The sequence below is a fragment of the Bos grunniens genome, chromosome 3, assembly GCF_055505025.1.
Source record: "Bos grunniens cultivar Pamir isolate PY7600 chromosome 3, Bosgru_T2T1.0, whole genome shotgun sequence".
NCBI lineage: Eukaryota > Metazoa > Chordata > Mammalia > Artiodactyla > Bovidae > Bos > Bos grunniens.
In genome coordinates, this window is record NC_141167.1 from 9,648,200 (window position 1) to 9,674,346 (window position 26,147).

Below are 26,147 nucleotides of genomic sequence, written 5' to 3' on the forward strand. Positions count from 1 at the left end.
CCTGATGGCATTTAGAAAGGGCCAGCGATGTCCAAAAGGGTGCAAGTGAGGAGGCTGCCTGGGCTGGGGGCAGCCTGGGCTGATGCGGGGAAGGTGAGGGGGTCTCTAGAGCCAGTCTGCCTGTCTGCTTGTTGTCTAGCACAAACGACTAAGGTGGGCTCTGAGTGGAGGGGAGGGCTCACTTCTTCCTCGGAGAGCCAAATCTTCAATATCTTTTGGATCACTGGATCACCCCCTCCCTCCAACGAGGCTCGGAGAGTTTAAAAATCTGCCCAGCATCACCCAGTTACTCACTTCCAGGGCCAAGCTACTAGTATTAATCAGCAAGTCCCTAAACAGGGGCTTGTCTTATGCCTTGTTGAGAAGTCCAGTGATAGAGTGGACCCCTGACCACTGTGGATGCAACATGTCACATGGTTCATCCGCAGCTGTGGCTGCCCCTGCTGGTCTCTGCCACCTGCCCTCCTGACCCCTCCACTTTGGATATCTCAAAAGTCAGTGCAACTCACACTTTCCCGGAGGCACAAATTGCCCCATGGTCCAGTCCCGAGCCAGATCAGTGAGATCAAGCCACAGCCTCGGCTTTCCTGCTCTTGCCTCTCCTGTTAGCACAGATGCCTGCATGCGAGTCACTCTGCCAGGCACAAAGACAGAGCCACACAGACCGTGGAGTTGGCGGAAACCCTGCGCAGGTGACTGCAGAGAGTCACTCAACCACAGCAACCTGTTTGCACTGTCCAGGGTCTGCCCAGGCCTCACCTGGAAGCTTTGTCTTCTCAATGCCAATGACTTAGCGATCTGGTGTCATTACGCAAGGGCTTCCCTGCTGGCTCAGTGGTTAAGAATCTGCCTGCAATGCAGGAGCCACAGGAGATAAGGGTTTAATCCTGGGGTTCAGAAGATCCCCTGGAGGAGGGCATGGCAACTCACTCCAGCATTCTTGCCTGGAGAATCCCCATGGATAGAGGAGCCTGGCAGGGTACATACAGTCCATGGGGCTGCAAAGAGTTGGACAGGACTGAAGTGACCTAGCACAGCATAACACAGTACCATTATGCAGCTGAGATAGGGCAGGCCCTTCCTTCTGCACCATTGATCCTTCATGTGTCTGGGCTGCTACCTGCCACGCCAGGCAGGTGGGAGGAGGGACTTACTGGCCTCCACTTTATCTTAAAGTGTAATCTCATTGAATCACAGACCCTTTGTGAGTCGATGGAAGTCCGGCTCGCTTTGTCTAGGAATCTAGAAGCATTCTCTGCAGCGATACAAACGTTCTCATATTGCCCGGTATGGGAGCCACAAGCCACACGTGGCTACCCAACACTTGAGAGGAGGCTGGTGCAACTGGGAAAAGGAATTTAAGTTTTATTAAAGTTTTATTCATGTAAATATGAAAGTGGCAAGTGGTTAACGGCTACTGTACAGGATAGCACAATTCTAGACCAGGGGTCATCAAACATTTGGGGTAAAGGGCCAGATAGCAAATATTTTCAGTTTTGCAAGCCATGTGGTCTCTGTGGCAATAACTCAAGTTTGGAGTTGTAGTACATACAGACAGTCATAGACAACAACAGCAAAAGGGCTTGGCTGAGTTCTAATAAAACTTTATTTACAAAGACAAGCCAGAAGCTGGATTTAGCCAGGTGGGCCATAGTTTATTGATCCCTCTTCTGGACACTTTCAAGAAAAAAAAAAATGCACATGCCCTTATATTTTGATTATGTGGCTTCTAATTATAAGGGGTTTTCACACCTTTGATGCCCCTCTAGACCTTCCCATGAATTCCTGGCTAGAACCTCTGATTTTAAAGGGCTCTGGGAATGTGCCTTCAGCTCTGCTCTGGCTGATGGAGAAGCACTTGGCTTTGTTTCCCAAAGCAGGTAGTGTGGTCAGGGATCAATAGGACACTTTTTCCCTAAAACCTCATGAAAGCCCAGGTGTCAGACACAGATCCACAAACATTGCTAAAGGAGGACATCTCACACAAGGTCACCTAGTGTGCCCGCCCCTCCTGGGATCGCTGCAGCCACCAGCTCTAGTGTCTGTGACTCACTCCCTGCACCATCCCCAGGCCCCGCCAGCCTCCCCACAGCTGAAAGACTGTGGAAGAAGCTTCTGAAGACGTCTCTCTTCATCAGGAGATTAACTGAGACTCAAGAGACTTAGTTTGGGTTAACAGCCAAAGGATCCAGCTGAGGACACAACCAGGATGACCAAGATCACAGTCTTGCTTTGGGGAGGAACCGAGTCTTTGTTTCAAAGAATTGGGATATCCCAGGACACTTCACTTTAAAGACAGGTAGGTCTTTTCAGGAGCTCTCTGTTAAAGCAATCTGGAGTTCTGTCAGAAGCCCTCAATTAAAGGCATGTGAAACTTTCTCTGGAGCCTTCTTAGTATCGTTAGTTAAAAATAACTGATACCCCTCCTCAGGTTCCTTCTCAGGAGCCCTAAATCACTTAGGATAAAGCACCAAACTGCATCCCCTCCACCCAATACCAACAGGCATGAATTTTGCCAAGGGAGGTAGGATTTGCCCTCTTTCTGTCATGTATTCCTAGCCAAGACAAAGGTGGTATCTATTTCTATATTCCTATAATTCCATTCAAGAAAGCATCACTTATTAAGTTCTTAGAGGCAAGAGGAGGAAAGCCTTCACATAACTGGCATGCTTTACTAGGGTGTTATGTCATTGCTGTTATTAATTATCATTAACAGTCTTAAAATATGCCTATTAATGATCTCAACACAAAATAGCAGTGTGGGTCTTAGCCAAGAGCAGCATAATTACCTATTAATGAGATGTAAATTTCACAGGGAAATGACAGCGATCTCGATGTACCACCTTCTGAACTAATATAATAAAGTTAATAATAATAATAGTGTATAATCTGAGGATATTAGTGTTAATTTGAATGCTAACACCATAGTTAAACAGGCTGAGAGAAATGGAAATTATTTGCATAACTCAAACCAAGAAACCCTAATCTCTGCTATTAAAGAAAAATTGATTGTTCTCCTCTGAATGATATAAAGCTGACTCCTTGCAGTCACCATAGTGAGCAAAAAAAAATTTCAAGCTACTTCTTTTATGTCTTCTACTTAGGGTTTATATCTCCCTTATTTCCAAAACCAAGTTGAGGTACTTGGTAATACAGTGAAGCCCAGGAGAAAACAGAATTTAAAAAAATAGAAACACAACAAAACCCAGTTAAGGGGAGAGAGCAGATGTTACCAGACCCTCAAGATAAACGATTGCAGCTGAGGTCTGATTTCAAGTCTCAGCTTCCTAGAAACACGGCAGGAGCAATTTAAGTAACTGAGTTACTGGTTAGCAAGCAGCCTCCTTAGGACACGCACAAGCTTTGAATCTGAAGAAGCCCTTCTCGGCAGCTGAGAACCACGCAACCCTGCCTGTGGCTATTCGAACCTCACACCCCAGGCTCCCGCAGGCCAGGCCGAGACACCTACCCTCATAGCTGGCGTGGAATCCCTGTGCGCTGACCGCGTAGTCACTGATGAGGCGCAGAGAGAGGGTGGTGGCCGCACTGACGATGGTGGCTGGCAGCTGAAAGCCTGTGAGCCTGAAAGACAAAGAGGTGAGCTGGAGGGAGGATGAATCCGCCGGGAACTGCACATCCGGTACACATTTATTGAGCACATGCTGGATGCATGATGCTGATTTAGGCACAGGGAAGGATATGAAAGAAGCTGAACACCAGGCACATGCAAGGTGTTCCAAGATAAAGTAATTCCCAGCAAAAGTGATGGAGACCAGTCACAGAAATATGGGCCTACTCTCCCAAGCCATGGGCTACCCCTAATCTGCAGGTCTGCCTCATTTATGTCTCTTCTCTTTCTCCTCCTCTAGTTTCTTCTCCTGATGTACCCAAATAGGATCCTATGTGCCCTTCCTAGAACAGACTCCCTCCACCCATGTCCTCCACCTGCATCTTATCTATAGATAAACTGTAGCCTCCTCCTGCTGCTGCTGCTAAGCCGCTTCAGTTGTGTCCGACTCTGTGTGACCCCATAGACGGCAGCCCACCAGGCTCCCCCGTCCCTGGGATTCTCCAGGCAAGAACACTGGAGTGGGTTGCCATTTCCTTCTCCAATGCATGAAAGTGAAAAGTGAAAGTGAAGTCGCTCAGTTGTGTCCGACCCTCAATGACCCCTTGGACTGCAGCCTTCCAGGCTCCTCCATCCATGGGATTTTCCAGGCAAGAGAAGTGGAGTGGGTTGCCATTCCTTCTCCAATGCATATATGCATGCATGCTAAGTCGCTTCAGTTGTGTCCAACTCTGTGTGACCCCATGGACAGCAGCCCACCAGGCTCCTCTGTCCACGGGATTCTCCAGGCAAGAATAGTGGAGTGGGTTGCCATTTCCTTCTCCAAAATAATATTCTGAGCCATGTCCTTCGAGCTCTTTTTGCAGATACTGAAATACCCGCCAGGTGGAAGAAGTTAACTGTATGCAGCCTACGGCACATAGATCCCCAGACTGATTGGAAACAGAAGCTTGATGATGCTGAGTCCCAGTGACCTCACCACCAACCAATCAGAAGAATGTTCACTGATCATTTACTCACAACCTGCCTCCATCACCCTATCTTTAAAAGCCTTTTGCCGAAAGCCTTTGGGGGGTTGGGGCTTTTTACGCACTAGCAGCCTGGGCTCCTTGCTTGGTGTCCTACAACAAACCACAGCCTGGTGTCAGTGGTATTACTACACATGGGCACCAGATGCAAGTTTGCTTCAGTAACACTGAACTTTCAGTAACTCCTCCCTTTCTGGCTGGGGTCCTTTGAGGCTCTGAGTAGACTTTGCCACAAATTTACAATGAATGATCACCAACAGACAGTATTTATTTATTCACATACAGAGGAAAATATATCCAACTCTAAGTAGCAGAATGTGGATCCTTCTTACCCTAGACTTTATCCTTTAAAAGGAATAGGTCTACTGCTTTTATAGAAATGATAAGTGCTTATTATTTTTAAAAGATGAAAGCAAAAAATAAAAACCCAATGCAATCTAGAAATAATCATTCTTGACAGTTGACACACAAAGAGATGGAAGGATCAGTAGTTCAGATCATATTCAATGAAATAATTTCATACAAATGGGATCATATTGTACATGCTTTTAAAATTAAAATGCGTAATTTCCCCCCCACTAGTTAAGTGAAGAAAAAGAAATAGAGGTGAAACGAAAGGAATGGTTGAATCTGAATAGCATGCTTTCAGCACAAGAGAGTCATCTTTGAAAGATTCTTCTAACGTTAAAAAGATAAAACAATGAAGCCTTCACTGAACATTTGGGGACATATTTTAGGGAAGAAGTCTGCTTCCAGGCATCCACACAGGTTGGCCCCCACAGGTGATGAGATTGTGCACAAAGGTGGCGGTGGGGTGGCCAGGCTCCTGTCCACCTTCGTCTTTTATTCTCTGCCTGAGGCTCACCTGCACACCCAGAAGGGCTCAGGGAGGAATTGAAGGCATAGCTTTACCTCCATTTTCAAGTAGTAAGGGATATCTGTCGTGCCCCCTGGTTCAGCTCTGTTCCTCCCATTTTTATAATATCTGGACACCCAGATGTCCCCTGAAAGGCATGGGTATTGAGTTCAACCAAATTAAATCAGATGTTTGTAACACCCACCATGAAAAGCCCCATGCAGGGTGAATCCCTTGTATTTCCCACCATCCTAATCTTATAGGATTCAGGTTAACACAGAATAAATTGAAGGAAAAGAGAAGGCAAAGTCATCAAACTAAAATGGGAGACCAAATACGTTTCAAGGTCATCTTCTTTTCAGGTATACAAACACCCAGCAAAGAGTCTCTCCATCATCCCATATTCTCTCCCCATCCCTGCCCCTGTCTTTCTGTCTCTATGTCCCCCATTTTCTCAAAGGCAAAAAAATTCATATGTCAAATAATGAAGCCATACACATTAGAAGAAAACAATTGTTTAATCTGCTTACTGAGGAAGGTCTTTCTGAGTATGGTTAGAGAACTCCATTGGCTTCTACCCACCCATCATTCTTTGAGAGAGCTGTCAGTGCATTGGGTTCCCACAGGTACCCTACCCACTCACTAGCCACAGAACTGGGCAAATGACCAATCACGGCAAATCCTTCATCTTTATGGAGTGGTTCAAGGCATAGGGAAGAAAGAGGAGGGCACCTAACCCAAGCAGAGTCGTTCTGAGTCCTTCCATGGGATGTGATATACAGACTTCAAGTGTCCTTTATCTGGGGGTTCTAAATCATTAGATTGTCAGCTCAAGACTGTCATCAGTTCTTTGCGTCATTACACAGGCACTATCTGCTGTAGAGAAAATTATGTCTCATGCAGATGTAGACAAAGCAGAACAGAGAGAAGAGGGACAGAGTCCTGATGATGCATCGTGGAGACCCTTCACGCAGCCGTGCAGAATGACCCCCTTCTACATGAACCAACACTCTTTATTCGTTCCTTTTCTTTTTCCTTTTTCTTTCTTTCTTCTTTTTTTTTTGTTCAAGTTAGTTTGATTTGGGTTCTATCTCTTGAAATTGATTGAATACTGCTGGATATAGCATGAAACCTCACATGCCTTAAAGGAAAATACTGATTGATTTAATTACATGAAAATTCAAAGCATGCATGTGAAGCAAAAAAAAAAAACTGTAAAAAAAACATAAGTGCAAATTTGGAAGACTGCATATAATATATATAACAGGAATTGGTTTAGTATTCATAATCGATAAAGAATACTAACAAATCAATATGAAAAAGAAATAGGGAAGGAAGGAAAGAGCAAAGGATATACACAGAAAGAGAAAGATGCTCCACCTAAATAATATAAAAAATAAGAAAACTCAATCAAAAAGCCTCATTTTTCATCTATCATGTTGGCAAATGTTGAGGAAACGGAGCCTATAGTTATCAAAATGATAATAAGAAAATACCACAAATTACACACATACATTTGACAAATTGGATGAAATGGACCAGTTCCTTGAAAAGCACAAACTACCACAGCTTTTCAACATGAAATAAATCATTTGAATAGCCCTATGGCTATAAAGGAAATTGAATTAGTCATTTAAAAATTCCCCCAAAGGAAATACCCAGACCCAGAAGGTTTCAATAGAGAACTCTACCAAATGCATCAAGAACTTACACCAATTCTATACCATGTCTTCCAGAAAAGAGAAAGAAGGAGCACTTCCAAACTCATTTTATGAGGCAAATATTACCCTGATACCAAAACCAAAGGTAGTGCAAATAAAGAAGGCTAAAGACTAATATCCCACAGAATATAAACACAAAATGCCTTAACAAAACATTAGCAAAGAGAATTCAGCAACACACAAAATAATTATACACTGTAACCAAGTGGGGTTTAATTCCAAGGACACGAGGCTGGTTCAATTTCTGAAAATCAATGCAATTCACTATATTAACAGGCCAAAAGTAGAAAAATCACATGATCATATCAACAATGAAGAGAAAGCACTTGGCAAAATTCAACACTCATCCATAGTTTTAAAAAAATCTTTTACAGACTCACAGAGTACAGTCATGTGGTTGCCAAGGGGAGAAGGTATAAATTCAGAGGTTGGGGTTAACATATACACACTACTATATGTAAAATAGATAATCAACAAGGACCTAGTGTATAGCACACAGAACTCTACTCAATGCTCTGAATAACCTATATGGGAAAAGAATATGAAAAAGGATAGATACATGAATGGTGGTGGTGGTTTAGTCACTAAGTGGTGTCGGACTTTTGAGATCACATGGACTGTAGTCTACTAGGCACCTCTGTCCATGGGATTTCATAGACAAGAATACTGAAGTGAGTTGCCATTTCCTTCTCCAAGGATCTTCTCAACCCAATGATTGAACCCAGGTCTCCTGCATTGCAGACAGATTCTTTACCACTGAGCCATAAGGGAAGCCCTCAGACACGTAAGTATGTATAACTAAATCACTTCCTGTATACCTGAAACTAACACAACACTGCGAATCAATTATTCAGTTCAGTTCAGTTCAGTCACTCAGTCATGCCCAACTCCTTGTGACCCCATGGACTGCAGCACACCAGGCCTCCCTGTCCATCACCAACTCCCGGAGTTTACTCAAACTGGTCCATTGAGTTGGTGATGCCATCCAACCGTCTCATCCTCTGTCATCCCCTTCTCCTCCCACTTTTAATCATTCCTAGCATCAGGGTCTTTTCCAGTGAGTCAGTTCTTTGCATCAGGTGGCCAAAGTATTGGAGTTTCAGCTTCAACATCAGTCCTTCCAATGAATATTCAGGACTGATTTCCTTTAGGATGGACTGGTTGGATCTCCTTGCAGTCCAAGGGACTCTCAAGAGTCTTCTCCAACACCACAGTTTAAAACCATCAATTCTTTGGCACTTAGCTTTCTTTACAGTCCAACTCTCACATCCATACATGACCACTGGAAAAACCATAGTCTTGACTAGACCTTTGTTGGCAAAGTAATGTCTTTGCTTTTTAATATGCTGTCCAGGTTGGTCATAACTTATCTTCCAAGGACTAAGCGTCTTTTAATTTCATGGCTGCAGTCACCACCTGCAGTGATTTTGGAGCCCAAAAATATAAAGCCTGTCACTATTTGCCCATCTATCTGCCATGAAGTGATGGGACCAGATGCCATGATCTTTGTTTTCTGAATGTTGAGTTTTAAGCCAACTTTTTTACTTTCCTCTTTCACCTTCATCAAGAGGCTCTTTAGTTCTTCGCTTTCTGCCATAAGGGTGGTGTCATCTGCATATCTGAGGTTATTGATATTTCTTCCGGCAATCTTGATTCCAGCTTGTGCTTCATCCAACCCAGTATTTCTTATAATGTACTCTGCATAAGAGTTAAATAAGCAGGGTGACAATATACAGCCTTGACGTACTCCTTTTCCTATTTGGAACCAGTCGGTTGTTCCATGTCCAGTTCTAACTGTTGCTTCCTGACCTGCATACAGATTTCTCAAGAGGCAGGTCAGGTGGTCTAGTATTCCCATCTCTTAAGAATTTTCCACAGTTTGTGGTGATCCACACAGTCAAAGGCGTTGGCATAGTCATTCCAATATAAAATTAAAAAAAAAAGAAACTTTCATAAAACTATGGATAGAAGGAAACTTTCTGACTTGATAAACAGCATCTCCAAAAACCCTATAGCTAAAGTCACACTTAATGGTGAAAGACTGAACATTTTTCTCCTAAGACTGAGAGCTAGGCAAGGATCTAACAATCCAATTGGAAAATTGGCAAAAGACATGAAAAGACATTTCACTAAGAGAGGATACATGGATGGGAAATAAGCACGTGAAAAATGTTCAACATCATTAGCCATTGCTAAGTCGCTTCAGTCGTGTCCGACTCTGTGTGACCCCATAGACACGGCAGCCCGCCAGGCTCCCCCGTCCCTGGGGTTCTCCAGGCAAGAACACTGGAGTGGGGTGCCATTGCCTTCTCCAATGCCTGAAAGTGAAAAGTGAAAGTGAAGTAGCTCAGTCATGTCTGACTCTTAGTGACCCCATGGACTGCAGCCTACCAGGCTCCTCCATCTATGGGATTTTCCAGGCAAGAGTACTGCAGTGGGGTGCCACTGCCTTCTCCCATTAGCCATTAGGGAAAGGGAAATCAAGACCATGATGAGAGATTACTACACACCATTAGAACAGATAAAAATAAGGACAGTGACAACACCAAAGGTTAACAACGATGCAAAGCAACTGGGTCTCTCGTACACTGCTGCCAGGATGTAAAATGGTGCTAATATTCTGGAAAATAGACAGTTTCTGTTTTAAAACTACTACACATATACTAGTCATACAACTCAGCAATCACAACCGTGGGCATTTATCCCAGAGAAATGAAAACTGGTATCCACACGAAAACCTGCATATGATTATTCAGAGCAGTTTGCTTGTTTGTTTTTGTAATAGCCCCCAACAGAAAACAACCAAAAACGTCCCATGAAGTGAAAGTGAGGTCATTCAGTTGTATCCAACTCTGAAACTCCATGGACTGTAGTCTGCCAGGCTCTTCCATACATGGGATTTTCCAGGCAAGGATACTGGAGTGGGTTGCCATTTCCTTCTCCAGGGAATCTTCCCAACCCAGGGATTGAACCAGGTCTCCTGTACCGCAGGCAGACTTTACCACCTGAGCCACCAGGGAAGCCCAAAAATGTCCTATAATAGGCGAATAATTAAACCAACTTCAGTACATCCATGCCATAGAATACTTGTTGTTCAGTCACTCAGGCATGTCCAACTCTTTGTGACCCCAGGGACTGCAGCACGCCAGGCTTCCCTGTCCCTCACTATGTCCTAGAGTTTGCCCAAGTTCATGTCCACTGAATCAGTGATGCTATCAAACCATGGAATGCTACTCACTGATAAAAACAAATGGACTGTTTATGCATATGACTGGGGTGGATCTCTGGGGCATTATGCTTATTGAAAGAAGAAAAGCTTATCTCACAAGATGATGCAGCAGATGATTCCACTTATATCAACATAACATTTTGGAAATGACAACATTAAAGATATGGAAAATGGGTGAGTGGTTGCCAGGGGTTAGGGATGGGGAGCGGGGTGGTTATAAAGGAGTAGCACGAGGGAGATCGTTGTGGCAACAATTCTGCATCTTGATTGCACTGGTGGTGACGAGCGTGATAACATGACACACAAGTACACACACACATTGCACCAACATCTGCTTCCCAGTTTTGAGATTGTAGTACCCCCACTTTAGATGTGCCCATTGGGAGAACCTGGGAGAAGCGTCCATGGAACATCTCTGTATCATCTTTGCAACTTCCTGTGAATCTATAATTACCTCAAAATTAAAAGTTTTTAAAAATCAGATATGTAGCTCACACCATATTTTTATTGGCCAGTCTACTTAGTTGGCCAATAAAACCTTGACCTGCTACTTGGTCCTCAGTGGGATCCTCCCTTCAGCTACCTCCTGTTCATTCCAACCCCTACACTGTCCCTGCCCACCCCCGCCCACCAGCAAACATACTCACCTGCACCTCTGGCTGGGTCCTCGCTGGAAACGGGCTGACCACCAGAAGCACAGCCCTCTGGCCCCCCAGGCTGCCACTCTCTCATTCACTGGCTTCCCACGGACTTGCCCACGCACCTTCTCCACCCCCCGATGTTTGTAAATGATGTTGCCAGACTGCTGCTCCCAAAAGACCCTGCTATCAAAACACCAAAACATCTCCAAAGAGGTCAGACCTCTGTCTGGATCTGACCCTCAGGCCTCATCTCGAGAGCTGGCCCTCTTTATCTCTGCCTCCAAGTGGGCCCAGTTCACAGCACCTGCAACTTGCCTCCCATCATATGTACCAGAATTATGCCTCAGGTGCTCTTCTCAGACCCTCGACGACACTCAGCTTCACGGAGAAGTCTCACATCTCACCACGGCTTCTCCCCTGAAGTCATCTCTGGAAATGACATCCTCCCCACCGAGCAGAACATGTTGATTTTACTCCCCTGGCTCGTTCCATGTTTTTGAGCTGCCGTTAAAGATGCCTAGACCCTAGTTTCTTATACTATATTGACACAAGCTGCGGAGAGCTAACGTACACTGTCAACAAACAATTACAGTTTTATCACTTGCAATATATGGAATTGAACCTTCTAGGCATTTTCTCTAATCAGATATTTACCACTGTTCTGCTCTTTCCCAGGCTTGGGAGATAAATTCTAAGATGGAGAGTTCCTCCGTGGCACTAAAGCTGGAGGGGGTGGGAACTCAAGTCTCCCCACCTGGAGACCTGAATCATCATGCTTCTGCCCCACCGCCTGCTTCTCCCTCACCTGCTTCTTATCATTGAATCGATTTCAGACGAGCTGGCGACCCCGTAAGTCAGGAGGAGTTATCACGTTGCATGTCGGAATAAGCAAATAAAACTTTCAGACTTGCGCATCTTTTATCTGACAAGTCTAAATACTATATTGAAAGGAGTGAGGTATTGTTCAATAGTCCAATCCAGACTTATTAGAGAAATGGGGTACAGTGATGGCAAGAAGGGCAACAGGCTCCTACTGCTATTGAGTATCTTCTTGTTGACTATCGAATGTGCAGAGAACAGCTTTTGCAAACAGGTGGCATGGCCATAGATGTAAACTAATACTCCTGTTTCACTTTATCAAGGCTTCTTGTCTTTCCCACTTCTTCATGAACCTTCTCTGGGCTTTTTTCTCCCTGCTCAGAGGAATCCAGAGTCTTGGAGACTGGTGACGCCATGACCCCAAATTTCTCACTGTCACAATTCAGAATCCATCAATGGCTTCCAACTGTCTTTACAACTAAGACTTCCATAAGGAGGCCCACAAGGCCTGTACCACTCAGTCCCTGCCCACTCTGCCTTATATCCTGCCTGGCTCCAGTCTACTTTGGTCAAGGGGAGGGGCAGCCGTACACAGAGGACAGGCAATAAAGGGTACATTTCGTGTTCAGAACTTGAAAACAATAATAAAGCAGACTTGAAAAGCCCATTTACTATCCCATGAGTCTGCATTCCCATGTCAGTGATAAGATCCTTTTCCACCCCTCTCTGCCTGATACACTGCTGGCTTCCATCCCATCATATTGGCCAACCCATCATCTTTAGGGCCAGGCTGCAGTCCATGGGGTCGCTAAGAGTCGGACACAACTGAGCGACTTCACTCTCACTTTTCACTTTCATGCATTGGAGAAGGCAATGGCAACCCACTCCAGTGTTCTTGCCTGGAGAATCCCAGGGACAGGGGAGTCTGGTGGGCTGCTGTCTATAGGGTCCCACAGAGTCGGACACGACTGGAGCGACTTAGCAGCAGCAGCAGCAGCAGCGCATGTTATTTCCTTTTTAGAACACTTTCTCACACCTCCTCCACCTATTTGTCTGATTAACCCCACTGGTGTCGCCACAGATGCGTGGGTAGCAGCGGAGTGTGCTGTTTCATGGAAAGAGTCTGGAGGAACCTGGGTTCCTTTGGGCAAGTTCCCCTTCCTTTTTCCCCTGCTGCAGTGAACTTGGGTCCCAGTCAGCCAGGGTCTCTGAGTGACTCCCCAAGCAGGGAGCCCCTGCAAATTTTTTTTGCGTGCATTGTGTTGGCCAAAAAGTTCATTCCAATTTTGTCATAAGAGCTTGTGGAAGGAATGAACTTTTTGGCCAACCCAATAGAAGAGCAAGAAAGAAACTTTTAGTGAGTTAAGCCTTTGAGATTTCAGGGTTGTTTGTTACCCTCAATGTTTCCAAATGTAGAGTTTTATTACTCTTCAGATACGGTGAGGGCAAAACTGTGGTGTTGGAGAAGACTCTTGAGAGTCCCTTGGACTGCAAGGAGATCCAACCAGTCCATTCTGAAGGAGATCAGCCCTGGGTGTTCTTTGGAAGGAATGATGCTAAAGCTGAAACTCCAGTACTTTGGCCACCTCATGCGAAGAGTTGACTCACTGGAAAAGACTCTGATGCTGGGAGGGATTGGGGGCAGGAGGAGAAGGGGACAACAGAGGATGAGATGGCTGGATGGCATCACTGACACGATGGATGTGAGTCTAGGTGAACTCCAGGAGATGTTGAGGACAGGGAGGCCTGGCGTGCTGCGATTCATGGGGTCGCGAAGAGTCGGACACGACTGAGCGACTGAACTGAACTGAACTGAACAAATGAGGAGGCAATTGTCACTGGAAAGTTAGTTTGTTACAGTTCCCAAAGTTGGGGGAGGAAGCATGCCTTTTGCAACATAGGGCCATACCAGGAAGTGCCAGGGTGGGTGGGGATGTAGAAGGGACAGGAGCAAATCGTGAGCAAGGGCTTTTATCAAGGTTTTCGTGGGGGAAGAAATGGGTGAGGCAGGGCGAGTGGGTGGCTGCTCTTAGTTGTCTGACACGTGACTCTGGGGTGATTAGCACACAGGATGGTGACTTAACATGGTGGCTTAACGGGTGAGAGCCTAGTAGAGCATGTGGGTGGGCTCTGGATTGGTTGATTTGCACATAAAAGGCTCACTCCCAGAAGAATAGTTCTCTACATCTTAGAATTAGCTAACCCCAAGAGGGGCCACCTCTCTTGGGTCAACAAAGCCCCAAGATGTCAAAGCATCAAAAATATAAAAAATATTTGTATTATTTGTGTGATTAATACACATAGCCATACATGGTCCATGCTGACTATTACCTTTTTTATTTTCTTTGCTAGCATTCATCACAGTTCCAGGATTTCCCAGGTGGCGTAATTGGTAAAGAATCCACCTGCCATTGCAGGAGATGCAAGAGACATGGGTTGGATCCGTGGGTCAGGAAGATCCCCTGGATTACAAAATGGCAACCCATTCCAGTATTCCTGCCTGGAAAATTCCATGGAGAGAGGGGCTGGTGGGCTACAGTCCACGGGGTTGCAAAGAGTCAGATACCACTGAGCGCATGCACAGCACCCAGCACGGTGCTGTCATTAAAAAGGAGTTTCTAAGTAGATTTTATCAAGGCAGATGTTTTTTATTTTTTTGTGTGTGATTATTCTGTTCAGATCTCCAAGAAGACAGTGGCTATGTTTGCTTTGCCCATCCATGTCCAATCCCCTGCATATTTATTTTTGAATGAGTGAACGGAGGGTTATCTGTCACTTCCAGGGGAACCACATGGTGTCATAGCTCATCCTGCCACTGCCAGGACAGACAGCAGGACCGGGAGATGATAGGACATAGTTAAGAAACACTTACTGACTTTGGTGACCTCCCTACATATCCACAAACTGGAGTGAGACACAAGGAGAAACCAGCCTATTCTGAACATCTTCAGGAAGCAGGGAGGCTTTTAAAGGGGCTGTCAGTAAGAGGGGACAAAGGAAAGTACGGGGAGGGTGGAGAGGAAGCAGTGAGCCCGGTGGGAGGTGAGACCCCCGCTTGGACCCACACCCTCTGCACCCTGTGGCAGCTGAGGAGGGGGTAGATCCTGAGAAGGGAATGGCTCCATGGGGTACCGAGCAAGGCTGGACTGCCCACCAAAGGGCTGGTACTCCCCTATGCAGGTCAGCACGGATTCAGCTGAGGGGTGCTGTCCACCTGCAAGAAGCTCGGAGCAGATCAGCAGTGGCAAGTACGGTCTGAAGACCAGGGGGCCCTTGTGGAATACTGGGATCTGTGCATGACTTTGTGGTAACCCCAACATGGCTTAAATGGAACTTTTCACCTTCCTGAGTGGGGACTCTAGGTCAATTTTTTTTTTTTTTAATGCAATGATGTGACACTTGTTTCACCCAAGGGAAGCATTTGCATACTCCTTTCTGTAAAAATAAATGATAATCTTCTAACTCCAGAAGGTGGTACCTGTGTTTGAGAAGGCTCTTAGCTAACTGACTACCAACTACTTAGGCTAGAGCCTCTGGGCCCTGAAATGCAAAGGTTGGAATAAGACCATAAAGGGAACCCTGTCAGGTGAGGAACAGTTGAAGGAAGTGCGCATGAAAAGTGAAAGAGAACTGGTCAGAATGAGAATAGTCTTCAAATCCTGGAAAGGCCATGCCTGACACATCACGTCCTCATGAAACGATGAGCCAGAACCAGAACCAGAACCAGAACCACCAGGACAGAGGCTCGGGGGTGGGGGCGACTTGGTCCACAAACAGAAGAACATGGGCAATCACGTATGCTTGGGGAGGAAATGGGCTGCCTCTCAAGGTTAATCCAATTTTAATTTCTCAGTTACTTACTCAGTGCCAATGGGTCTCAGATGCTGAACGTCAGAGGCGGGCCAGAGCCGTGGGCCAGAGCCGTAGGCCAAGCTCACCAGGATATGGCTTTGCTTCTAGTGGTCGGAGGACCCATGGGGAAGATCAGAATGAAATTCTTATCTTCACGAACTCCAGGCTAAAGCCTTGGAATCCATTATTACAGAGAAGTGACTCCATTACTGGCATATATGTAAATCCCAATCCCCAATGTCTAGAGAAACAGGTCAATCCTAAAGGAAATCAACCTTGAATACTCATTAGAAGGACTGATGTTGAAGCTGAAGCTCCAATATTTTGGCCACCTGATGCGAAGAGCTGACTCACTGAAAAAGACCCTGATGCTGGGAAATATTGAGGACAGGAAGAGAAGGGGGCAACAGAGGATGAGATGGTGGGAGGGCATCATCAGCTCAATGGACATGAGTCTGAGCAAACTCTGGGAGATAGTGAAGGTCAGGGAAGCCTGGCGTGCTGCAGACCATGGGGTCACAAAGAATTGGGAAATGACTTAGCGACTGAATGACAAGAGAAACAGGAGGATGGGAGAGATGAAGAGTAAGGATTTGTGCAAATGTCTTCCAAGCACACGGTGGCCTTCTGAGGATAGGGGACAATACAAGGAGTTGCCCCTGATGCGTATTGCTGTGTCTGGACCTCTAAACCTCGAGTGAAACCAGAGATCTGGTTAGCTCCCAGGGCATGATGACTGAGAGTGAGAGAGACAGACCATCCTTGGGTGATGGAGCTCAAGGCTTTGCCTTTGTAGTACTCTGTCTGCATCCACACGGGCCGTTACACTTCCCTTAAATGTGCCCCAGGGCCTTTGCATGCACTGCCCTTAGGGCTGTGACACTGCTCTCCCCCTGAGCCACTCAGGTCCACCACCTGACCTATCCATCTACCACTAACTGCTGGGGTCTCTGTTTGAATGTTAGTTTCTCTAGGAAAGAGTTTTGGAACCTCTGATAAATGTTCTCCAAGAACAGAGTACTTCTTTATAATATGCATTCCAATCATAATGAATTGATTTTCTTATTGAGTTACTTAAGATGTATCTGTCTTTCCTTCTTGATAGGAAATGCCTTCCTAACTTCTCTGCATTACTAGCACAAATAAGGTGAACTATGCCCCTCCCAAATTCATATGTTGAAACCTAACCACCTGTAGGTAACATGATGATATCAGTTCGTGGGGCCTTTGGGAGGTAATTAGGAATCAAAGAGGTTGGGAGGGTGGACTCCTCTTGAATGGAATTAGTGCCCTTACGGGAGTCACAAGAAAGCTTGCCTCCTCTCTCTTCTCTCCATCCACCACGTGAGGATATGATGAGAAGGTGGAAGTCTGTAACCCAGAAGAGGGTTCCTCATTGGAGGGTCTGCAATATCAGATCTTTGTTGTGCTGGCAGCACCCAAGCATGGGAAATAAATCTCTGTTGTTTATAAGCCACCCAGTCTAAGGAGTTTTTGTTCTAGCAACCTGAGGTGATTAAGACAAATATGTAAAGAATGAATGAATGAATAACCATCAGAGAGTAGACAGAAAAGCCTTGACTGTTGTCCTGTGAAAGGCCAATCTACAAGGTTGGCCCTTGGCTGGGGTCTGGGAACATGGATTTCAGGAGGGTCCCCATCTTTCTCAGAACTGATAAAAGTGTCCTAAACTTTCTGTACAAACACAGTGGTTTCTACTGAACACCTGTTTTCCCTCTGAATCTGGAACTTCGACACATGCCAGGCAGAGGGTGCCCATGCAATCTGCCCCCAGTAAAAACTCTGGGCACTGAGTCTCCAACTGAGCTTCAGTCTGTGTGTTTCCACTGGGAGAGGACCCTTGGAAGATTGTGCCTGGTTTCTCCCCCCAACCTTCATCCCATGAACAGTTTTCCTTTGCTGTTTTGCTCTGCATCCTTTCACTATAATAAATCATAGGCAGGAGTGTGACTATATGCTGAGTCCTCTGAGCCGTCCTAGTCAAACATTGAACCTAAGCTAAAAGAAGTGGTCTTAGGGACGCCCAACACAGGGAGTGCTGAATGAACACAACCCAATTCTCCTGCAAAGTACAAAAACTAGATTATTCTCCAAAGGATATTCCAGGTGTTCAGTGGTTAAATAGAAATGGGAAATGCAGGATTAAACAAAGTGAAGCAAGAATTTTTCAGAAAATAGAAAAAAAAAAGGTTTATGGGGGCTTTTAATAAGCTAATAGCTAACTTCCAAGGCAGGAACAGATTATAGAACAGTTGCCCAATACATTCGATCATAAACCCTTTCATTGTTTTTTCTTAAAGAATTAATTTGAATTCTTTTTAAAATTAATTTAGCTACATCGGGTCTTAGTTGCAGCATGCAGGATCATATTTGCATCATGTGGAATCTTTCCGATGCCACGCATGGGCTCTCTAGTTGTGCCACATGGGCTCAGTAATTGTGCGGGTGATCCATGCACGTCTCTTCCTTGCAATCTTAAAGAGCCCAACTAATATAGAATTATTGGGGAATAAACAGTAAAGTAGCAAATTGGGCCTTTATTAAGTGGCTCTCATTTAAGGCACTTAGCACATCAAACAATGATATTTTAAAAAAGACATGGCAATTGACCTTGGGAATAAAAGAGTAAATGTAAGCAACATTTGTCACACTGACAGGCTTGGCAAACAGTGTTTTGATTTGCCAGCAGCCCTACTCCAGACAGCAGCCACTAGTTAGATACATAAACCATTAAGCTAAAAACAGAACTATCATTACAGGCATCATCCAGTAATTTTCAGGTAATTGATGGACATTAGTCATAATCACACTTAATACACAGACACACACAGACACCCCTACTGAAACATGTTCTCACTGATACCTTCTATTTGCATTTCATCAAGAGCTCCTAAAACTAGCAAACTTGGAAAAATTGGGCCTTCTCTGCTTTTAAGTATATGTGTGTGCTAAGTTGCTTCAGTCATTTCCAACTCTTTGTGGACCCTATGGTCTGTAGCCCTCCAGGCTCCTCTGTCCATGGGATTCTCCAGGCAAGAATACTGAAGTGGGTTGCTGTGCCCTCCTCCAGGGCATCTTCTCGACCCAGGAATCAAACCTGTGTCTCTTATGTCTCCTGCATCGGCTGGCAGGTTCTTTACCACTAGTGCTACCCGGGAAGCCCACATACATGTGTATGTGTATGTATATGTATATACAAACACACATTTTTTTCTGAGTATCCTGTAGGTTGGGATTCCATGAAGCCTTCTGGGATATGAAATGCCCAGGGCAGCAGGTCATAGAGATCATGTTGCTGCTACACTGGATATAAGAGCACTGACTCTCCTGGTCTCAGAAGTCCTGACACCCACAGTAACCAAAATTCTGTAGAGATGGTTCTTGTGCTGCCAAGATCTGGGGATCTTTGTAATAAACTCCCATTTCTGGGAGTGACCCAGCAGTCGTCAGATAGCTGTTGGAAAAGCCTAGCTTGAGTCCAAAGGCTCTTCTCTCAAGTGTTTCAGTCTCTCCAGAGAACATCCACTGGCTGTACAAACCTCTGTTTTCAGCTGCCCATGTCCATTTATTTTTGGAGGCCAGAATATCTGTCTTAAGTACATGGTTGGGTGGGAACAATGCTAGGCTTCTACATCTTCATATATACTTTCTAGGAGGCATGCAGGCTGTAGAAGCAAGGTCTGGAGTCTTAACAGGCCCTCCTGCTGAGGTCTAAAATTAGGCTAGCAGCACGCTATATTGGAAATGCAAATCCTCTCAGTACAAATACTCGGTCAACACCCAGGAGCATTTCCCATAGGATTGTAGCTTCTGGTTCTGCAGCAGGGAATTCTGGGTATTCTCTTCCAGCTCTCTCCCAACAGTTCCCCAGTACAATCCATGGAATACTATCCTGTGTTATATTAATAGGTTTGTCTGCTGCTAAGATGCTTCAGTCGTGTCCGACTCTGTGCGACCCCATAGACGGCAGCCCACCAGGCTCCCCGTCCCTGGGGTTCTCCAGGCAAGGACACTGGAGTGGGTTGCCATTTCCTTCTCCAATGCATGAAAGTGAAAAGTCAAAGTGAAGTCGCTCAGTTGTGTCCAACTCTTCGTGACCCCATGGACTGCCGCTCACCAGGCTCCTCCGTCCATGGGATTTTTCCAGGCAAGAGTACTGGAGTGGGGTGCCATCACCTTCTCCGAGGTTTGCCTGAGACATGTGCAAATAATTTTGGGAAATGCTACACTCAAAGCAGCACCATAGTGTGCCAAGGTACCCTGGGGTGCTGCAGGGGATTTACAGGCACACTGAGGGATATTTTAAATTTTCCAGGGACACTGTGATCCTCAGTATCTGTTGGACACACAAAGGATTAGCTGAAAGTAGTTACAGTTTCAACATGAAGCTACATTCAATTAAATGATATCATTTTTTTGCAGATGGGTGTTTGATGGTTGCTGTGATAGAAAGTAGGTACCGTGTGACAAACAGTATGGAATAGGGTGAGCTAGTGTCCAGTCTCTTTTTTCTTAATTCATTTGGCTGCACCAGGTCTTAGTTGTAGCACGTGGGATCTAGTTCCCTGACCAGGGATTGAACCTGGGTCCCCTGCAGTGGGAGCATACAGTCTTAACCACTGGACCACCAGAGGAGTCCTGATGGTGTCCAATTGAGAAGTTCTGTAGAGACCAAGAAGTACACACAGTCCATTAATTACTTGCAGTTTTTTAAGGATGAAATAAAAGTATAATTTTTTTCTTTCAATTTATACTGATTATTTTTCAAAGAGCTACAGAGTCGTTAGGGTGTAAGTACTTATTCAGCTAGTCAGACCTTGCTACTTAACAGGTGGAGCTGATAGGTATTTCTTCTAGCCATGGAGCACAGTGGAAAAATTACTGAAGCATTTAATGGCTCCTCAAACTAAGAAGTGTTGGGATTCTGAGCATTACTGTAATAAAGGCTCTGAGAAGTCCTGCAGCAAGAAAAATAGAGTTGGCGCCCCACACTTCTCAGTCTAGCACACCAACGAATGGCCTTCTTTACAACATTAGCTTAGGAAATCTAGGTGGATATTACCTGAGATCATGATTGTATAAGTTCAAAAGAGAGACCAGAGTTTGACTTATTCCCACCATTAACACTGAAAAAGTATTTCTCCTCAATCATTCATTTAACAAACATTCACTGTGTGCCCTATTACATATCATGTACTATGCTTGGTTCTGAGGATAGATATTTATAAGACCTGGACCTGGCCCTCAAGCATTCACATTAATTTATCTGCAAGTTCAGCCACGCTCATCACCTTCATTACAGTCATCCATCCTGTGTATGGATGGGCACATATGCCTCTTGCCCCATTATTGCAAGAACCTCCTAACTGGTCTCCCCATTTCCCCCTTGTCCTCCTACAGATTATTCTCAACAGAGCAGCCAGCATGATTAAATCCAACCGTGTCCCTTCTCTGCTTAGAATTCTAAAAGTGTCCTAGTCTCACAACAACCTACAAGCCCTGGGCAGTCCTCTGCTACCACTCCCCACTCCCACCCCATTACTTCTCTCTTTATCTCCAACTCGTCTCCCTCTGCTCAGCCTCTCTGGCCTAATGGGTCCTTACTGTTTCTCGAACACACTCTGGCAAAGTTTCTCAGGGCCTTTGCACATGTTGCTCCTGTAACTTTCTCCAGCTATCCCATCTCTTCCCCCAACATGTGCAAGGCTGGTTTCCTCATCTTTTTCAAGTTTTTGTTCACTTTTACACTGAGGTTTGCAATGAACAAGCCATTTAAAATTGCAACCCTCCCCACCACCACTTCCTGGTTTCTGATGTCTGTGCTGTATTTTCTCTGCACAACACAAATCACCATCTGACACATATTTGATGAATCCTTGTTTATTAAATCCATCTTTCCACAACAGCATGTGAATTCCATGATGGCAGGGATTTTTATTCATTGGATTCCCTGGACTATACCCAGCATTAGAGAACAGCGCCATGTACTCAATAGGAGTTAATAACTAAGTTTATTGTTGCCGAAGACACGATGATAATGCAACACAGTAAGTGCAGCAATAGAGATGTGCCAGGGGATTTTGACACCACCAGCCTGAGCTGATGGAAAAGATAAATTATTAGCCAATCATGCAAAGGACATGGATGGTAGTGAGAGGACAGGAAGGTCATTGGAAGCAAAGAGGATGGCATGAGCGGAGGAAAAGATAACACCCAACTTCATGAGTAATTTATGAAATTGTTCTCCAACCAGTGCCAGAACAAACAGAGACAACCAGCTGTTCCTCCTTCACATCTTTGCCATGACTGCTTAATTACCAGTCTCCCCAAGAGAGGGGGTTTTTCTAGAGGCTGCTCAGGCACAGACTTTATTTGCTTCTATGGGATTCTGGAAAACCCTGACCCAGCCTGATCCTCCATGGCAGAGGTTGAAACATCCAACTTCAGGAGGTGGGTCAGGAGGGCATGGTGGGATGGATATAGGGAAGGGGACTTTGAGGAAGAGGGGCCATTGTGTTCCAGAAGACTTCTGCCTCTGTAGCCACCTCCTCCAAATTGGGCCAGGGACATCTTCTCTTTGGGAAGGGGAGCCATTCTCTTTCCATCAAGGCTGCTGCCCTCCAAGTCTGAATGGCCTCAAGGGGCTCCATGGAGCAACTGAGATCTACCTAGTGCCTGAGATAGCACCATCTGAGAATAGGCATTATCTGCAAGTTCTATGCATTTCCTGTTCCTTGCACACCAGGGAGATGCAAACAATGGCTATTCAAATATAAGTGACCAGCCCAAGTGTCTCTCCCTGGAGATTCTCCATTCTGGGGACTTGTGCCTGCCTAGCCTCTGGTGGATGCTGAGGCCAGCTTGGGAAGAAAGCAGGCAGGGTCTTTGTGAGCTCTGGGTGTGTTGAGATGCTGAAAATATCTGCAAGAGGGCAGGGAGGTTGCACTGAGAGAATGGGTGGCCCGCCTGACCTGCTCCTGCACCACCGTGCTCTTCCTGTTGGCCACCAGAGCCGGCTCTGCGCCTGGCGCCTGGTCTGCAGGGCCGGGATCTCCATATTAGAGACAGAACTTCCAGGGTGCCGCACCTGTGCCAGGAAGGACAACTATCATCATTACCAGCTGCTGCACACCCACCTCCAGCAGGTGACGGATAAGACCCTCTCCATCCCTGTGACTGACCTGGGCACTAAGGCCCCTTGGACATGGTGGAAGGCAGGGCCAGGCCCAGGCCACAGGGCCACAGCTGCTGTTTTCCCATGGTCCAGGTAACCAGGTGCACAGAAGCCTCCAGAACCATGGCCTTTGAAACGCAGTGCACAGACTCCCTTCCAAGCCAAAGGAGTGACAGGGCCTCTGCTCAGGCTGGGTCCCCAGGCCCGGCTGGACTGTGGAAACAAGGCAAGCAGGGCCCATAGCTGTGCCCCATGAAGCACAGCACTGAAGACCAGGTCACAGGTGATGGGTGATGGTGGCAGTGAACAGCAGGGGAGATTGTAGTTGATAGCAGAACGTCCTTCCCTGTGTCCTCACCTGGGGAGACCCTAGAGGAAGGAGCCACAGGGGCAGTGAGCTTGGTCACCCGGAATTTTTTGCAGGGGGTTTGGGGCTCTGCCAGTATCTGTATGATTCTCTAACTCTATCTGCTTCCCAGGGCCACCCTGGGGCACAACTCCTAGGGGTGCCATTCATATGACACTCCACAGCCCTGGATTCAGAACTGCGTCCTTAACCCTGAATTCTGTCTCCTTATCTAGAGCATTAGACTCGGTCAACTGGCAGCTTGAACTTGGAACTAGGTTTTACCCCCCTGGATGCCATCTTTTTGGTCATCTTTGGTGCCACAATTTGCAAAGTGAAGATTGATCCAGAGAAATCCCTTAGTCCCCAAGATCCTGCCCAGGTCTATGGAGAGTGAGATGATACACAGGAAGTTGTAGGAACCTGGGGACAGCAGTAGGATGTAAGGGACTGGCGTGTGAAAGGGATGGAGGTGCCATGTCCAGAGAGGCTCCCGTCGGCCTCACCTCCCGTGTGATCACACCTTGTCATTATCCTTCATCCGCCACTCACTCTATTTTATCATACGCCTCAACGGCTTCTTGATATGTATTTATTTGTTGATTGCCTAACTTCCTCTGCTTGAATGTAAGTTGGAGTAGGACTTTGTCCATCTTGGTTGACTTTATGTGTTCAGGGCCCACCAGCACACAGCAGATGCTCAGTGAACACGTACAAAATGGAACAAACAGGTGAGGAGTTGCTGGTGTCAGACAAGCTAGAAAAAGTAAGTGACTCAGGACAATGAGGTGAATGGCAGCAAACACTTTTGACAGGTCTGGTGAGGGAGGGTCAGAGTTGTCAAAGGATTGGCAAACAGTGCTGTGGTGGCTTTTCCCAGAGCAGTATGGTGGAGTGGTCAAACTGAAACTGGGTTACAGTGGGGAAGCCATTACTAGCAAGGAAGAGGAGACACTGAGCCTAGACGGCTCTCTCAAGAAGAGGGATTGAAAGGAAGAAAGCTATTTTTAAACAAGAACTTTTTTTTTACCCCCTAATCAGAAGATGCTCATTTCCACCTTCCTCTCCTGCCCATCCCTTCCTGTGGCTCCTCTCAGGACACACACCATTAATCATCTCTCATTACTTTATTTTTTAATAGAATAAGCAAGTTCATGGGCCTTTGTTTCAGTCTAATAGTCATTCTCTTGGCAGGATAATAATTGATACCTTAAGTGACCTCATTAATCAGCAGGGACAATTAGAACAATGTAAGGGAAGACAAGTTGCCATGTCGCCTGCCTAGGAAAGATGGAAAGGTCCCCACTATCTCTAGGTCAGAATGGGACACCTCCATGGGTGACTAACTCCTCATTGCTCTACCTTCCTGGGTCCCTCCGAGCAAAGCAGAAACAAGAAATCACCAAGGAAGGTACACGGAGGCTCACAGTGGGTCCCTTTCATTGCTGGGCTCTGCCATCCTTGAAATCCTCTTCCTGTCTTTCTTCCTTGGGGAAAACAGGTCTGCTCTGCTCTAGAGATTTCTGAAAAGGCCAATGAAAAATAAATCTTTCATAGATTAACTTCTAAAAACGTGGCAAGAAAGCATGCCACTTCAAGGCAACGTCTAAGGAACTTTTTGATCCAGTGGTATTCTCTCTCCAAGAGTACCCTCATTACCTTCATTCCCATCTCAAAAGAGTTACCAGTTGGGAAAATCAGGAAAATGTCGCAGGTATGGAGTACCCAGGTTTCAGTGAGGTATAAATGCACAAGAAGAGGAAAGGTGGGCTCGACAGAACCACAATACCGGCTCAACGACAGTGCTCAGATGTCAACTGGAAATAGGGCTTTACCTTAGAGCCCAAGCCTCAGTCCTATAATGTCCACCAGGACTTTTAAATAAAGACATTATTTTGGAATAATTTGAGGTTTATAGAAAAGTTGCAGAGATAGTACAGAGGGTTCTTGCACACCTTTCATTCAATATCTTCTAACGCTGACATTGTCCATATCCACGGAATTGGCCAAAATGAAGAGCTGAACAATGGCATTTCACTCCAAATTTCACCAGTCTTCTGTTACAAGACCCAATCCATGACACTACACTGCATTTAGCAGCATCATTTTCAAAAGCTGTTTATTACTTGGCCGCGTTGGGTCTTAGTTGTGGCACAAGCAGTCTTCAGCACGGCATGCAGGGCCTTTCCTGGCAGTGCGCGGGTTGTCTAGAGCCCATGGGCTCAGTAGTTGTGCACAGGGCTTAGCTGCCCTGCAGCATGTAGGATTTTAGTTCCCCAACACAGGGGTTGAACCCGAGTAACCTGCATCGCAAGGCAGAATCTTAACCACTGGGCCACCAGGGAAGTCCTTAGTACCATCATTTTTAATGTCCTGGACGGGAACATAGATGGTACCCTGGTCAATTTATAACTGGTGTGACAGAGACCCAAATCCAAAAGTCCCCTTGAGGCTTAATTTAGAAGACTTGAAGATAGGCAAATTTTTGTCTTTGGGTCCAGACCCAAACTGTAAAAGTAGTTGCCAAACATTCCTAGAGCTCAAAGTTGACTCTGATTGTGTGTCCTGGTGCCAGGAAAGCTGATGAGACTTTGGGATACTTTTGCAGGGCTAGAGTGTCCGTGGGACGAGAGTAAAGAGTCTGGTCTATCCAGGTGGGTTGTTTACTTCCTAATTTCTTATATGTTTTTAAATCCTTTTTATTTTTTTTTCCATCAGAATGGACAGTTTTAATATATCTCTCTCAACAGTTGATAGGTCACGCAGACCAAAAAAATCTATAAGGACAACGGAATTAACAAGCTCAACTGAACATATATAATCCTGAAAACTAATAAATAACAAAGGGGATATTTTAAGTTAATATAAGATATATGTAAGAGAGAGACATTA

At 45.6% G+C, this 26,147-nt stretch overlaps 1 protein-coding gene and 1 long non-coding RNA gene across 3 annotated transcripts in view; one reads left to right on the forward strand and one right to left on the reverse strand.

Moving 5' to 3' along the window:
- Window positions 1-26,147, reverse strand: part of CSMD2 (CUB and Sushi multiple domains 2) — a 693,739-nt gene that overhangs the window by 560,648 nt on the left and 106,944 nt on the right. For both annotated transcript variants that reach the window (XM_086378081.1, XM_086378078.1), the window contains exon 3: window positions 3,470-3,582. In XM_086378081.1, the coding sequence (XP_086234207.1) occupies window positions 3,470-3,582 (113 nt within the window). The remainder of the gene's footprint in view (window positions 1-3,469; window positions 3,583-26,147) is intronic.
- LOC147374955 (uncharacterized) lies at window positions 3,458-5,460 on the forward strand. Its single transcript, XR_015155444.1, has 2 exons — window positions 3,458-3,597; window positions 4,423-5,460. It is a non-coding gene; the product is annotated as an uncharacterized LOC147374955 (long non-coding RNA).